The sequence below is a fragment of the Podarcis vaucheri genome (assembly GCF_965113315.1).
Source record: "Podarcis vaucheri genome assembly, chromosome: 4".
NCBI classification, from domain to species: Eukaryota; Metazoa; Chordata; class Lepidosauria; order Squamata; family Lacertidae; genus Podarcis; species Podarcis vaucheri.
In genome coordinates this window covers 4,101,879-4,116,867 of record NC_138762.1, presented here as the reverse complement: position 1 = coordinate 4,116,867, position 14,989 = coordinate 4,101,879, and the positions used below count along the sequence as shown (strand labels likewise).

The 14,989-nt window shown below is 47.5% G+C and overlaps 2 protein-coding genes across 3 annotated transcripts in view; both read left to right on the top strand.

The window, feature by feature from the left end:
• The window catches only part of LOC309530363 (uncharacterized protein), a 215,866-nt gene that overhangs the window by 134,547 nt on the left and 66,330 nt on the right, over window positions 1-14,989 (top strand). The window lies entirely within an intron of this gene.
• On the top strand, window positions 399-4,456 carry LOC309530517 (olfactory receptor 51H1-like; the record flags this gene model as incomplete). Its single annotated transcript, XM_082219542.1, has 2 exons — window positions 399-699; window positions 3,783-4,456. The coding sequence occupies 2 exons, from the start codon at window positions 399-401 to the stop codon at window positions 4,454-4,456; spliced, it is 975 nt and encodes a 324-aa protein (XP_082075668.1).

The window sequence follows — 14,989 nt, the reverse complement described above, 5'->3', positions numbered from 1 at the left end:
AAACAGGTTTGGAAGCTTTAAATAATAAAAGAGATGAACTGGTTGGAGTTGGGAGACTGTTGAGGACTGAGATTGATGATGATAATGATGATGTTGATACTGTACTTTTATTATTTATATCCCGCCCATCTGGCTGAGTTTCCCCAGCCACTCTGGGCGGTCCCCAACAGAGGACTAAAAGCAGAATAAAACTTCAAACATTAAAAATAGGGTTCTTAGTTGACCATCATAAAAGGAGAATTTAGCACTGATTTTAGGACTGTTTCTCCTTCTTTGAATGGAGGCTCTAATAACAACATTTCTGATGTTGTTCTGTTTCTGAAGCAGGATATCAGAATCTCTAACGTTCAGATCAATTTTGTTACTCCTTAGAATCTTTCTACCACAACAGTTGGGGAATGATGTCCTCCTTCACCAGTTTCAACAGCAGCCTTGTGAGCCACCAAACCTTTGTCCTGATTGGCATCCCTGGGATGCAGGAAAAGAACTCTTGGGCGGCCTTCCCACTGTTTGTGCTCTACGCCCTGACCCTGCTTGGGAACATCACTATCCTCTATGTCATCAAGATTGACCAAAGCCTCCATGAGCCCATGTACTTCTTCCTTTGCCTGCTCGCCTGCTCTGATCTGGCCCTGTGCATGTCCACCATGCCAACAATGCTGGGTGTCTATTGGTTTGACTCCAGAGAAGTGTCTATTGGTGTCTATTGGTTTGACTCCAATCTGCGCCCCATCCCGAGGGACGAGGGTAGGGTGAGCAAGGATTACTCACCTCCGTCACTGGTGCTGTGCAATGCCAGGTCTATAGGCAATAAAACCGCCACCCTGCGAGATTTCTTTATCTCGCAGGGGGTCGACCTGGCTTGTGTGACGGAGACCTGGGTGCGCGAAGGGGCAACAGTTACCTTACGAGAGATGGCGCCCCCGGGTTTCTCTGTCCTCCACCAGTCGCGGACTGTGGGCCGGGGGGGAGGGGTGGCATTATTAATCCGGGAAGATTGTCCTTTCAGGGCTCTACCATCGCCATCGATCCCCGGCATTGAATGTGTTGGCCTAGTGTGGGGCTCCGAGGAGAGCTTGGCTGTCTGGCTGGTGTACCGGCCACCTAGCGCACCAGCAGCCACCCTGTCAGGCCTGCTGGAGGCGGTGGCCAGCTGGGCCTTGGAGTTCCCTAACCTATTGGTATTGGGGGACTTCAACATCCATGCCGATGCCACTCCCTCCTCACAGGCTCTGGACCTGGTGTCTTCCATGGCGACACTAGGGCTCTCCCAGTTTGTTTCGGGCCCCACACATCAAGCAGGCCACACGCTGGATTTGATCTTTGGCGTCGGTATAGATGTGATCATGTCTCCTCCGACGAAGGTGCCATGGTCTGATCACTACGCTCTGAAAGCCAGGATTGACTTTCCACCCCCACCCTGCTTAGGTGGCGAGCCAATTTGGGCTCGCCCGCAGAGGCTGATGGACCCCGAGAGATTCCGCCAAGCCTTGCGGGACCTTGCTCCCCCTGGCGACTCATTGACTGAGCTTGTTGAGGGCTGGAATGCCCAGCTCCAGGCAGCCATCGATGAGATCGCACCTAAGCGCCCTCTGCGACCCCGCAGAAACCGGGCTCCCTGGTTTACCGAGGAGCTTCGGAAAATGAAGCGGGACCTCAGACGGCTAGAGCGAGTATGGCGGGGTGCCCGTGACGGAGCCTCAAGAACATCTTATAGGGCTTTTATGAAAACCTACGAGATGGCGGTGAAGGCTGCTAAGAAGTCATACTTCTCGGCCTCCATTGCATCCGCTAGCTCTCGCCCAGCGCAATTATTTAGCATAATCAGGTCTTTAACGTCCCTTGAGGGACAGCCAAATTTAAATAACAAATTGACACACGGCTGTGAGGCATTTGCGAGCTTTTTTGCGGAGAAGGTCTTGTTGCTCTGCCATGACCTCCCTGCCAATTTGGATACAATAAAGGAACTGGAGGCCCCTCGACTGTCCTCGGGTCCAGTATTGGACCACTTCGACCAGATATCCCCAGCCGATGTGGACAGACTCCTCCGAGCTGGAAAGCCCACCACTTGTCCTCTCGACCCGTGCCCGTCTTGGCTGATTAGAGCGTGTCCAGACGAGGTGCGGGCCCTCCTGGGGAATATCATCAATTTGTCCCTTGGCACGGGGACATTCCCAGGGGAACTGAAGGAGGCAGTGGTGCGCCCGCTCTTAAAGAAAACATCATTAGATCCTTTAGATCTATCCAATTACCGCCCGGTTTCGAATCTTCCGTTCCTGGGTAAGGTGATTGAGAGAGCGGTTGCTGAACAGCTTGGTGGGTTTCTGGATGAAACATTGGCTCTGGATCCATTCCAGTCTGGCTTCCGCGCTGGTCATGGGACCGAGACGGCTCTGGTCGCCCTAACAGATGACCTTCGTAGACAGCTGGATCGAGGCGGGTCAGGGCTGCTGATTCTTTTAGATCTATCAGCAGCTTTCGACATGGTCGATCACGAACTTTTGGACCACCGCCTTACCGACGTGGGGATCCAGGGCACAGTCCTTCAATGGCTGCGCTCGTTTCTCTCTGGTCGGGGACAGAGGGTGGCGCTTGGGGGGGAATTGTCATCGCGCCACTCCTTGGTGTGTGGAGTACCTCAGGGCGCGATACTCTCCCCGATGCTTTTCAACATCTTTATGCGCCCCCTCGCCCAGCTTGTTCGGAGTTTTGGGCTGGGTTGTCATCAGTATGCCGATGACACCCAACTCTATCTGTTGATGGATGGCCATCCTGACTCGGCCCCAGACACACTGACCAGATGTTTGGAAGCTGTGGCTGGATGGTTACGTGGGAGCCGGTTGAAGCTAAATCCTTCGAAGACAGAGGTCCTGTGGCTGGGACGGGGCGATATGGGATTGGGGGGGCAACTCCCATCTCTTGCGGGGGCGCAATTAGTGCCAGCACCGTCCGTTAAGAGTTTGGGTGTAATCTTCGACACCTCCCTTTCCATGGAGGCGCAGATTGCAGCTATAACAAAGGCGGCATTTTTCCATCTCCGCCAAGCTAAGCAGTTGGCTCCTTACCTCTCTCGCCCTGACCTAGCCACTGTGATCCACGCGACGGTCACCTCCAGACTGGATTATTGTAACTCGCTCTACGTGGGGCTGCCCTTGAGACTGACCCAGAAACTCCAGCGGGTGCAGAATGCTGCAGCGAGACTCCTTACGAGGTCTTCGCTGCGAGATCACATTCACCCGGTGCTATACCAGCTGCACTGGCTCCCGGTGGAGTACAGGATCAGGTTTAAGGTGCTGGTTTTAACCTTTAAAGCCCTATATGGCCTAGGACCCTCGTACCTACGGGACCGCCTCTCCTGGTATGCCCCACAGAGAAACCTACGGTCTTCAAATAAAAACATCTTGAAGGTCCCAGGCCACAGAGAAGTTAGGCTGGCCTCAACTAGAGCCAGGGCTTTTTCGGCTGTGGCTCCGATCTGGTGGAACACTCTGTCACAAGAGACCAGGGCCCTGCGGGACTTGACATCCTTCCGCAGGGCCTGCAAGACAGAGCTGTTCCACCAGGCCTTTGGCCAGGGCACAGCCTGACTCCCTCCCTCGGCAATCTTCGCAGAGCTCTGGCCCAATGGTTGCTAGTGGCTTGAATTAATTAATTTTTATAATGAATGATTTTAGAATGTTGTTTATGTTGTACCTTTGTACTGTTTTATTGTTGTTAGCCGCCCTGAGCCCGGCTTCGGCTGGGGAGGGCGGGATATAAATAAAATTTATTATTATTATTAGAAATCTCATTCAATGCCTGCATCAGCCAGATGTTCTTTATCCATTCCTTCCAATGGGCAGAGTCTGGCATTCTTGTGGCAATGGCTTTTGACCGCTTGGTTGCCATCCGTGATCCACTGAGATACAGATCACGTCTCCCAAATACATTAATTGCAAAAATAGGCATAGCTGTCTTTTCCAGAAGTTTCTGTATCTGTTTCCCACCTGCTATTCTTCTTTCAAAGCTCCCTTTCTGCCGATCCAATGTCCTTTCTCATTCCTACTGTCTCCACCAAGATGCCATGAAGTTAGCCTGTGCAGACACAAGAGTCAATGTTTTATATGGTTTGATAGCAATTGTTTCCACTTTAGGCTTGGATGTATTCATCATTCTTGTATCATATGTCCTGATTCTGAAGACTGTTTTGAGCATTGCATCCCGAAAAGAGTGTCTGAAGGCTTTGAACACCTGTGTGGCCCACATTGCTGCCATTTTGATTTTCTATGTGCCAATGATTGGCATCAGTATGGCACATCGATTTGGGAGACACCTTTCCCCCATTATCCACATGCTGATGGCCAACATTTTTGTTACGGTCCCTCCACTTCTCAATCCTGTTGTGTATAGCATGAAGACCCAGCAGATTCGACAGAGGTTATGCAACATTTTCTGGTTTAGAAAAAGTAGGGGTTGATATTTATTTTGAAATGCCTTTTATCACAGAAGGATAATTGTTTGATAAAGTGGTTTAAAATTGGGGATGGGTTGAACCATATCTCCTCCAGAAGCCTCTGTGTCTGCTTCCCATTTCCATTTCTTATTAAATGGCTCCCTTTCTGCCGATCTAATGTGCTTACTCATTCATACTGTCTTCACCCTGACACAATGAAGTTAGCCTGTTTTGGCGCAAAAGTCAAGATTTGTATGGTTTGCAGAGACACAGCTAACTTCATATAGATCCCATCAGACAACTGGATTTTCTGTAACCCTTTCCCCACAAACGTTGTGCATTTAGTGTGCTTGTAGTAGTAACTCCACTTTTAAATGTGAACAGAATCAAATTTCTCCCCCATCTGGGCACATCTCCTTTGTCTACCCTTATGAAAGAGAGGAGCACACAGAAGATCCCAACAAGATCTGGAGCAGAACTTCAGGACCTTGCTCAGGAGCTTTAGAGATTTCCCAGAAATCTACAAGAGTATGTGGTACAACCGCTTAAAGATGTAATGAATGAGATTTTAAATATTGGGAAAGTACGAGAGTCTTGGACAGAGGCCTATATCACATTGATCCCAGAGCAGGCCGATGTCTCTATTAAATAATGATTATGAATTATTTGCAATGGGTGTTAAAGGATTTACTGTAATTTTCGCTCCAAAACACACACTTTTTTGCTCCTAGAAAGTAAGGGGAAATGCTTGTGCGTGTTACGGAGCGAATGCACTCGACCGGAGCCATGGCTGCCGTCAGTCAAGCAAAGCAGGAGCCGCTTGCAGGGCTTTGCACGGCTCTAGCTTTGCTTGCTTTACAGCCAGGAGGAGGGGAAGGAGCCGGGGAGGAGGGAGGAAAGGAGAGCCATGGCAGCAAAGTGGGCAGCAGCCGCTTACACGGGAGGAGGGACAGACGGGAGCCATAGCGAGCCGGAAAAAGCGCCGCATAGCCAGCAACAGCTGCTGCAGCCTCAGCTAGCAAAGGTCCGTGCGCTCTCTAAACGGAGCAATGAGGCTGCAAAGGGATGGCAGGGCACAGGAGGGCTCTGAGCCACGAGCGCAGTGAAAACCAATAAAAAAGTTTTTAAAAAGGCTGCTGGGGACAGGAGGGCCCGGGATGAGGGAGAGGGGGAAATTACGGTTCTCCCAGCGTCTCAGCTGATCCGCTGAGCAGGACGGGCAGCAAAGAGGGAGAGAAGGAGCAAAGCGGGAGAGGAAAGGAGCTGCTTACACTGCTTAAGTGGCTGCTGTCCGGTTGGCTCCTTTAAAGCAACAGTGCTCTTTCCCTCCCCGCTCAGCTCACCGAAAAGCTCCTTTTCCACACACCCCACGCAAGCTCCTTCTCCCCTTAAACCCCTCTTCTGCATCATTAGCAGCATCCTTCTCCACAACCCCATGCGTGTTCCTTCTCTCCATAGACCCCTCGCCTGCATTATTAGCCGCATCCTTCTCCACACACCCCACGCGTGTTCCTTCTTCCCTTAAACCCCTCTCCTGCATTATTAGCAGCATCCTTCTCTACACACCCCATGTGTGTTCCTTTTCCCCTTAGACCCCTCGCCTGCATTATTAGCCGCATCCTTCTCCACACACCCCACGCGTGCTCCTTGTCCCTTGAATGCTTTTCCTTCCCTCCCCACTTAAAACATGGTTACAAAGCACGGATCCACATGGATCCTCAGGATTTTTGCACTGGGTCACCCCAAGTTCACCATCAGATCACATAGCATATCCATGGCTACAGCCTGCACCAAAACACACACACACACACACACACACACACACACACACACACACACACTGTTTCATGGGGCTGCAATGGCGCAAAAACGTGGTTACAAAGCATGGATCCTTAGGATTTTTGCATTGGGCTACCCCAAACTCACTGTCAGATCACGTCTGTGGCCACAGCATGAACCACAAAAATCATACATCCACTGTTTCGTTTAGAATATTTTTTTCTTGTTTTCCTCCTCTAAAAACTATATGCGTGTTATGGTCAGGTGCGTGTTATAGAGTGAAAAATATGGCAATTCATCATGAACAGGCTGGTTTTTTACCAAGCCACCAGGTGAAGGACAACTTAAGGAATATAATTGATATTATAGGATATCTGGGGGCCAGGAATGAAAAACAAGCTGCATTGATGTTTATCGATGCAGAGAAGGCATTTGACAATGTCTCATGGTCATTTATGAAAAAAAGATAGAAATGATGAACTTTGGAGAGGCATTTGGTAGAGGTATTGAGGCAATTTATTCAGACCAACAGGCTATGTTGATTGTCAATAATGTGATGACTGAAAAATGTAAAATAACAAAGGGGACAATACAAGGGTGTCCCCTGTCACCGTTATTGTTTATTTTAGTGTTAGAAACATTGCCAAGGAATATCAGATCAGATGAGACAATAAGAGGAATAATGGTAAAGCATATAAACTGAAAGCTTTTGCAGATGACCTTCTGATTGCTGTGGAAGATCTGAAGAGTAGCATATCAAGAGTCTTGGAGAGGATCCATGAATTTGGTCAGGTGGCAGGTTTCAAATTAAATAAAAATACAAATAAAAATACAAATAAACCATATAGTGCCCTTTGCAGCTTTAACACCATGCTGTCTTTTTCCAGCTCATAACTTGGTATTTGCTGTAAATACACCTCGGCGTCAATAGGAGCATTTAAATACGCTGAGGCAACATCAAAATGATTAACTTTTAACCCCCTCAGACTTGACATTGCTAAAACTGATTTTACTGTTTCAGCATTTGCTGTTGGGGCAAACACTTCATCATAATGTATCATTTTCCTTTGTGAAAAGCCCATTGATTTGACCTAGCATGTGTGACAGAGACCTGGTTGGAGAAAGCAGATGGGCCTGTCCTTGCTGCCGCTTGCCCACCAGGTTTCTCTTACGCACAGCAACCCAGGCCTTGTGGGCGGGGAGGGGGGGTTGCAGTGATTTTTAGGAAGTCATTAGTTTGCATCAGGCATCCTACTGGGAAGACCCAGTTTTCTGAGTGCATGTTCTGGAAGTTGGGCAATAGGGGCAGTACAGGATTCCTTTTGGTGTACCGACCTCCCCGCTGCACCAAGGATTCCCTGTCCGAGCTGCTTCAGGTCATGGCGGATGTTCTCCTGGAGAAACCTAATTTGGTTGTCCTAGGGGATTTTAACATCCATGCCGACACGACCTTACAAGGGGCCGCTCGGGACTTCGTGGAAAGCATGGCCTCCATGGGGCTGTCCCTGAATAAGTTTGGCCCAACTCATAGTCATGGACATGCCTTAGGCCTGGTATTCACCTCTAGTGACGTGGGTGATCTGACACTAAATAAAAGTGAAACCAAAGAAGTGCCATGGTCAGATCACTTCCTGGTGCAACTGGACTTCTCCGCGACCCTTCCCCTCTGCAGGGAGGTGGGACCAATTCGGATGGTCCGCCCCCACCACTTAATGGATCCAAATAGTTTCCAGAGAGTGGTAGGGGATGCTTTATCCCATGTTGATGGCCTTTCAGCTGATTCCCTGGTGGCCCGCTGGAATGCGGAGTTAACCAGGGCTATCGACTGTCTGGCTCCCAAGCGCCCTGTCCGATTGCATGGAGCCCGGACAGCCCCGTGGTTTTCTTCGGAGCTGAGGGCGATGAAACAATCGCTGAGATGGCTAGAGCGTTGGTGGCAGAAAACTCACTCCGAATCTGACCGGACACAGGTTAGAGCTCAACGTCGAGCCTACCAAGTGGCGATAGCGACGGCAAAGAAGACTTTCTTGACCGCCTCTATTGCATCTGCAGAAAATAGTAGCAGGAGACTCTTTCAGGTGGTCCGCAATTTAATGGAACCACCTTTACCACCGGGGCCTTGTAAAGACCCCAAGATCTCCTGCAACGATTTTGCAGTTTTTTGCAGATAAAATCACTCATATTCAGAAGGAGCTAGACACCACCGTGGGAGCAGGGCTGGGGCGGGAGAGTGCTAGAGCTCTGTCTGGTCAAGTTGCATGGAATCAATTTCAATCCGTTACCCCCGAGGATGTGGACAGGCTGCTTGGACGCGTGAAACCAACCACCTGTCTCCTTGATCCTTGCCCATCCTGGCTAATAAAAGCAAGCCGGGAAGGGCTGGGCGATGGGCTCTGCGGGGTGGTGAATGCTTCCCTCTGTGAGGGAACATTCCCAGATCCGCTGAAAGAGGCGGTCATTAAACCGCTTCTTAAAAAACCATCTTTAGACCCGGCCAGTATGGCCAACTATCGCCCAGTCTCAAATCTTCCATTCTTGGGCAAGGTGATTGAGCGAGTGGTTGCTGAACAACTCCAGGCACGCCTGGAGGATGTGGACCATTTGGATCCCTTCCAATTGGGGTTCAGGCCTCATCATGGGACTGAAACTGCCTTGGTCGCACTGGTTGATGATCTCTGGCGGGCTAGGGACAAAGGTGAGAGCTGTTTCCTAGTTCTGCTGGATCTCTCAGCGGCCTTTGATACAATCGACCATAACATCCTTCTGGACCGTCTAGAGGGGTTGGGAGCTGGGGGCACTGTTATACAGTGGTTTCGCTCCTTCCTCCTGGGCCGTGTTCAGAAAGTGGTGGTGGGGGATGAGTGTTCAGACCCTTGGGCCCTCACTTGTGGGGTGCCTCAGGGTTCTGTCCTCTCCCCCATGCTTTTTAACATCTATATGAAGCTGCTGGGAGAGATCATCAGGGGGTTTGGACTGGGTGTCCATCAATATGCAGATGATACCCAGCTCTACCTTTCTTTCAAATCAGAACCAGTGAAGGCGGTGAAGGTCCTGTGTGAGTGCCTGAAGGCGGTTGGAGGATGGATGGTGGCTAATGGATTGAAGTTGAATCCTGACAAGACAGAAGTACTGTTTTTGGGGGACAGGGGGTGGGCTGGTGTGGAGGACTCCTTGGTCCTGAATGGGGTAACTGTGCCCCTGAAGGACCAGGTGCGTAGCCTGGGAGTCATTTTGGACTCACAGCTGTCCATGGAGGTGCAGGTCAATTCTGTATCCAGGGCAGCTGTCTACCAACTCCACCTGGTACGCAGGCTGAGACCCTACCTGCCCGTGGACTGTCTTGCCAGAGTGGTGCATGCTCTAGTTATCTCCCGCTTGGACTACTGCAATGCGCTCTACGTGGGGCTACCTTTGAAGGTGACTCGGAAACTACAGCTAATCCAGAATGCGGCAGCTAGACTGGTGACTGGGGGCGGCCGCCGAGACCACATAACACCGGTCTTGAAAGACCTACATTGGCTCCCAGTACGTTTCCGGGCACAATTCAAAGTGCTGGTGTTGACCTTTAAAGCCCCAAACGGCCTCGGCCCAGTATACCTGAAGGAGCGTCTCCACCCCCATCGTTCTGCCCGGACACTGAGGTCCAGCACCGAGGGCCTTCTGGTGGTTCCCTCATTGCGAGAAGCAAAGCTACAGGGAACCAGGCAGAGGGCCTTCTCGGTAGTGGCGCCCGCCCTGTGGAACGCCCTCCCATCAGATGTCAAAGCGATAAACAACTACCTGACATTCAGAAGACATCAGGGAAGTTTTTAATGGATGATATTTTAGTGGTTTTTTTGTTTCTATGGAAGCCGCCCAGAGTGGCTGGGGAAACCCAGCCAGATGGGCGGGGTGCAAATAAATTATTATTATTATTATTATATTATTATTATTATTATTATTATTATTATTATTATTATTATTGCGACCAACCTGGCTTTCCTTTGAAAACTACCATCAGCCAGCTTTTTCATTCAAAAAACCCACTTACAGCTTATGGGCTTTTTACCTTCAGGCAATTCTGTAGGTACAAACACATTGTTGTTTAGCAGAGAGTTATACTCTGCCTGCATTGCCTTTAACCACGCCTCTCTCTCTATAGTAGGTAACTCTTGCACTTCTTCAAATTTTTCTGACTCGTTACATAAACCTGGTTTATGGTGACAGGGAACCCATAATGGACTGGAGGCTGACCTTTGTTACTTCTTTCAGACCTCCTTGGTTCATTAATCTCACCCCCTGGGCTACCTTCAGGGCTGCTTTTGGGAAGGATTGACTGGAGATTTACCTCCTCCTGTACCGGTTGCACTTTCTTTTTCCCCCTGCTCCACAAGAGCAGCTGGAGAAAAATGTTCATTCTTTACCCCCTCCCTTTCAATTTTCCTGGAAGTGCTGCCAATTCTTAGCTTTGTTTCAACTGCCTTATCAGGTACACTCAGCAGTAAAACTTTTTCTGGCAGCAGGTTTGCATGTATCTTGGGCCAATTTCTTTGTTCCTTAAAGCTGGTTGACCGACTGTAACTCAAAATATTTTTATCGTCTTCAAACCTGTAGACTTTCGTTCCGCTTTCATACCCAAGAAAAGCAACTGCTGTGCCCTCTTTTGACCCTTTCTTCGGTTTTTTACAGGTATGTCAACCCATGCCTTTGTCCCAAAGATTCTCAAATGTTGCAAACTGGGACTTTTGTTATAGAGAATCTTGTATGGTATGTCATCTAATACACTTAACCAAAAACGATTTCCAATATAATTGGCTGTCTTAATACTCTCAGCCCAATATTGAATTGGAAGATTTGCATCTGCTAACAATGCTTTCATCTGTGTCTGCAAGACACCTCCCCTACGCTCTGCTACTCTATTCTCCTGAGGAGTTGCCACGTTGGTAAGCCTGTTTAATCCCTTGGGATCGCAACCAGTTTCTTAGGGAGTGTGTCATAAATTCTTCTCCCCTGTCTGTCTGAATAGAGCACACCTTTTGGCCAAGCTGCCCTTCTTACCCATAGCTTCAAAGTTTGGGCAACTTCAGACTTTTGCTTTGGTGGGTAGACCCAGCCAAAACTAGTCATCCACTAGTATTAAACAATACTTGTTATGGGAGACACTTGGTGGAAAAGGTCCCGATACATGAGCATGAATCAACTCCAGTGGGTTTTTGGTTTCTCTCTGGCTTGCTCCTGCTACTGGGCAAGCCCTGGTTTTAACTTCCTTGCAAATATTGCAGTCTAAGTATTTATCACAACTTTTAATGTTTTTCACACACACCCGACAACTCCAAAGTTTTGTTCAGCACCTTAAAGCCAACATGAGCCAGATGCCTGTGCAGGAGATGAATACACATATTGTGGGTTGGGACATTTTGCACATTCACAACCTTAGACTCACACCATAGTACATACATATTGGTTCTAAGGTTAGCATTTGCCAACACTGCCCCATTTTGCTTTATCTGGCACTGATCTCCCACAAAGTTTACTTCAAAGCGTGCTTTTGCCAAATCAGGAATGCTCAGGAGATTGTTTTGCAAACTAGGCACACACAACACATTCCTGAATGTGTGTCCCAGCTGTGGGAACACAACCTCCCCCTCACAAACCACATTAGCTTTCTGGCCCGTAGCAAGACTTACATGTTTTTTGTTTGAAGCCCTAGCATCAGTTAGCAATCCTTTTCTTTTACAAAAGGTTTGAGAAGCTCCGCTGCCCAGAACCCACAGCTCCTCATTTTCTTGGCCATCTGCAGACACCCAAGCGGTAGACTCTCTCTGCTGCCTCCTGTGCTTCTGCTGTTTTCTTGTTTTCTCGGGCAGTCCCGAAGCAGATGTCCACTGGACTTGCAGCAAAAACACCTTTTTACTTTGTTGACCACCGGCTGGTCTGCAGCAGGTCCTCCTGGTTGTTTCTCTGGCTCCCGACACCTCTGCTCTTCCCGGCTGTTGTTCCCTTTAGGATGCTCCAACAGCTGGACTGAGGTCGTTTTTTGCTCTGCATGCCTGTCCTCTTCTGCATACAACCGTCCGGTGACGTATTCCAGAGTCAGCTTATCAGTCTCTACCGACTCAAGGGAATTGACCAGCATATCATAGCTGTCATCAAGGGAACTGAAGACCATAAAGACTTTGTCCTCTTCCCCCGCAGTCCTCCCTCTTAAGGCTAGCTCCTGGAAACAGCATGTTAGGAACTTTAGGTGTCATCCACTCCAAGGATGATCATAACCAAGGCTTTCTCATCCTTTTCTAGCTGGGCCTCTGTTTGTGCCAGCTTTTCATCATCCTCTTCCTCCTCCTCGGGGCTGCGGTGTAATTTCCACCACTTTCCACAGGCCCTCACGCTTGAGGAAGTGTTACATGCGGACCGACCAGATGCTGTAATTCGTGGCCGTCAGCTTCTCCAGCAACATGCTAGCTCTGGACTGCTCCATACCTGCAGCTCACCTCCAGCACCCACGGCTAGATAACTGCTACCCGTACTCTTGCACAGCGGAAGAGTGCTGGGCCCGTAACCCTGTCGCGAACTCTCCGTGGCACTTTAGCAGAAATGCTCAGGGTTCCAGGTTCTTCAGTGCAGTGCAGTATATTTATTGTGAGCTATATATACACAAATATATACCATAATCTACAGGCTGTAATACATGAGCAGTTCATACAATCAAACAGAGTACCTGGCTCGCTCTCTCTCTCTCTCTCTCTCTCTCTCCGACCACACTCTTCTACACCGCACACTTCTGCTGGACAGGTTTCCCTTTTAAACTGATGACAACCAATCAACTGACAGCACATTACTGCTGAGTCTTTCTGACCCAGCACTTCCATAGAAAGTATTGCAGGCTGATTGCATCAGCCAGTTGCATCAGCTAGCAAACTCAAGCCTGCAGACTTACTATCTCACACAGCATTCTGTGAATCCCGACAGAGCGAGGGGCCACTTTTCCTCGGTTCCCCTCCTGAGGTATTTTCCTTTGTATGCCAGACCAAATAATAATAATAACAACAACAACAATAATAATAAATAAATAAATAAATAAATAAATAAATAATAATAAATTATATCAAAAATGTGCAATCTACTCCTTGAGTGGGAATTGAAAGATGAAGTAATAAAAGAAACAACGATAAAGTGGTCACAAGATCTGGGCAAGAAAATACATTTAGGTAGGTGGGAAAAATTATGGAGTGTCAACATAAATTTCACAGCTTGTTATTGGATAAGAGAAAATATAATGAAAACGTGTTATCATTGGTACCTCACCCCAGTAAAATTGGCAAAGATCTATAAAAAATATTCAGAGCTTTGTTGGAGATGTAAAGCGGAGGTGAGAACAAGGCAACATATGTGGTGGGGGTGTAAGGCGATTAAACAATTTTGGACCAAGATACATGAAGAGTTGAAAAGAATATTTAAGAGCACAACCCTCCAAAAGCCAGAAGCATATCTGTTAGGCTTAATAACCAATGATATTCCCAAAGATAAAAAGAATATATTCCTCTATGTGATAGCACCGGCTAGATTACTAGTGGCAAAAAATTGGAAAACAGGAAAAATACCAGAATGATCAGAATGGAGAATTAAGATTTGTGAATTTATGGAGATTAACAGCATCAATTAGGGGCTGCCCCAAGCAAAAAATTAAGAGAGAGTGGGATTGTGTAGAGAGATATATGGAAAAAATATGGCTATAGAAATTAATTTTAACATAAACGTAAAAGGAAAGATTCACAAGGATACAAGATGATATTATAAAGGATATGACTATTAAGTATAAATAAGTGCTAACACAACAAGAAACAAATGCAATAAGATCTCACATGGGTGAAGGGAAGTCGGGTGTGGGGGGAGGGAAGTAGAGGGTGGTATTTGGAAAATTATTAAGAATGTGATATAAAAGTAAAATGATTGTGTTTGTAATTGGAATTATGTTGAATGACTCTGGTTGTAAGCCCCCCCCCCCAGTTTTTACTTCTTTTTCTGTCACAAAAACTTTAAATAAAATTTATTTATTTTTTAAAAAAGAAGTTTGCTTAGAGAAATGAGAAAGGTAGCTTAAAAACACCAACACTGAAATGCTTGTATGCAAAAAGTTTTCTCTCTTTCCTATGCTGAACAAGAGTTCAAATGTCTAGAAAATTCTTTTTGAAGTTCCGCTAAGTTACAGCTCATTACAGCCCATCAGTGCTATAGAGAAACTCCAGATACTCCTCAGGAGCTGAGAAATCATCACAGAGAAGCCTGTTAATTCTAAAGGAGCTTTGTGAATACAAACAGCACAAGCTGGAAAATATTTTTTTTTTAAAAAAAAGACAATTAAAATCATTTAAAAGACTTGACTTTAAAAGGCACCCCAAAAGGAGCTTGTTTAAACAGAAGGCTGCTGCAAAGGGGAATTCTAGTTTCCTGTCATATCCAGTCCCTCGCGCCGTGCACATAGGAAGAGCAGAAACACTTTCAAGGTCACTGTGAACAGACCAGCAGATAGGAGCTGGACAATTATCATGAAAACTCTCATGCTAACGAGGATGGATCAAAGCAAACATCACAGTGCAGCAAAGAAAGTTTATAAATTGTAAAATTGCTCCAATGGGAAGACTTGCAGGCTAAACATGCATGAATCTTAGCAAGGGAAATATAGATGAAAGGCCTCCTGAAATGTGACAGTGATTGAAATCCTTACCTGATAGGCGTAAGCTAGAGATCCTCGCCTGTTAAGTGTAAGGTTACCAGGAAACTTGCCAATTGTTATCTTTG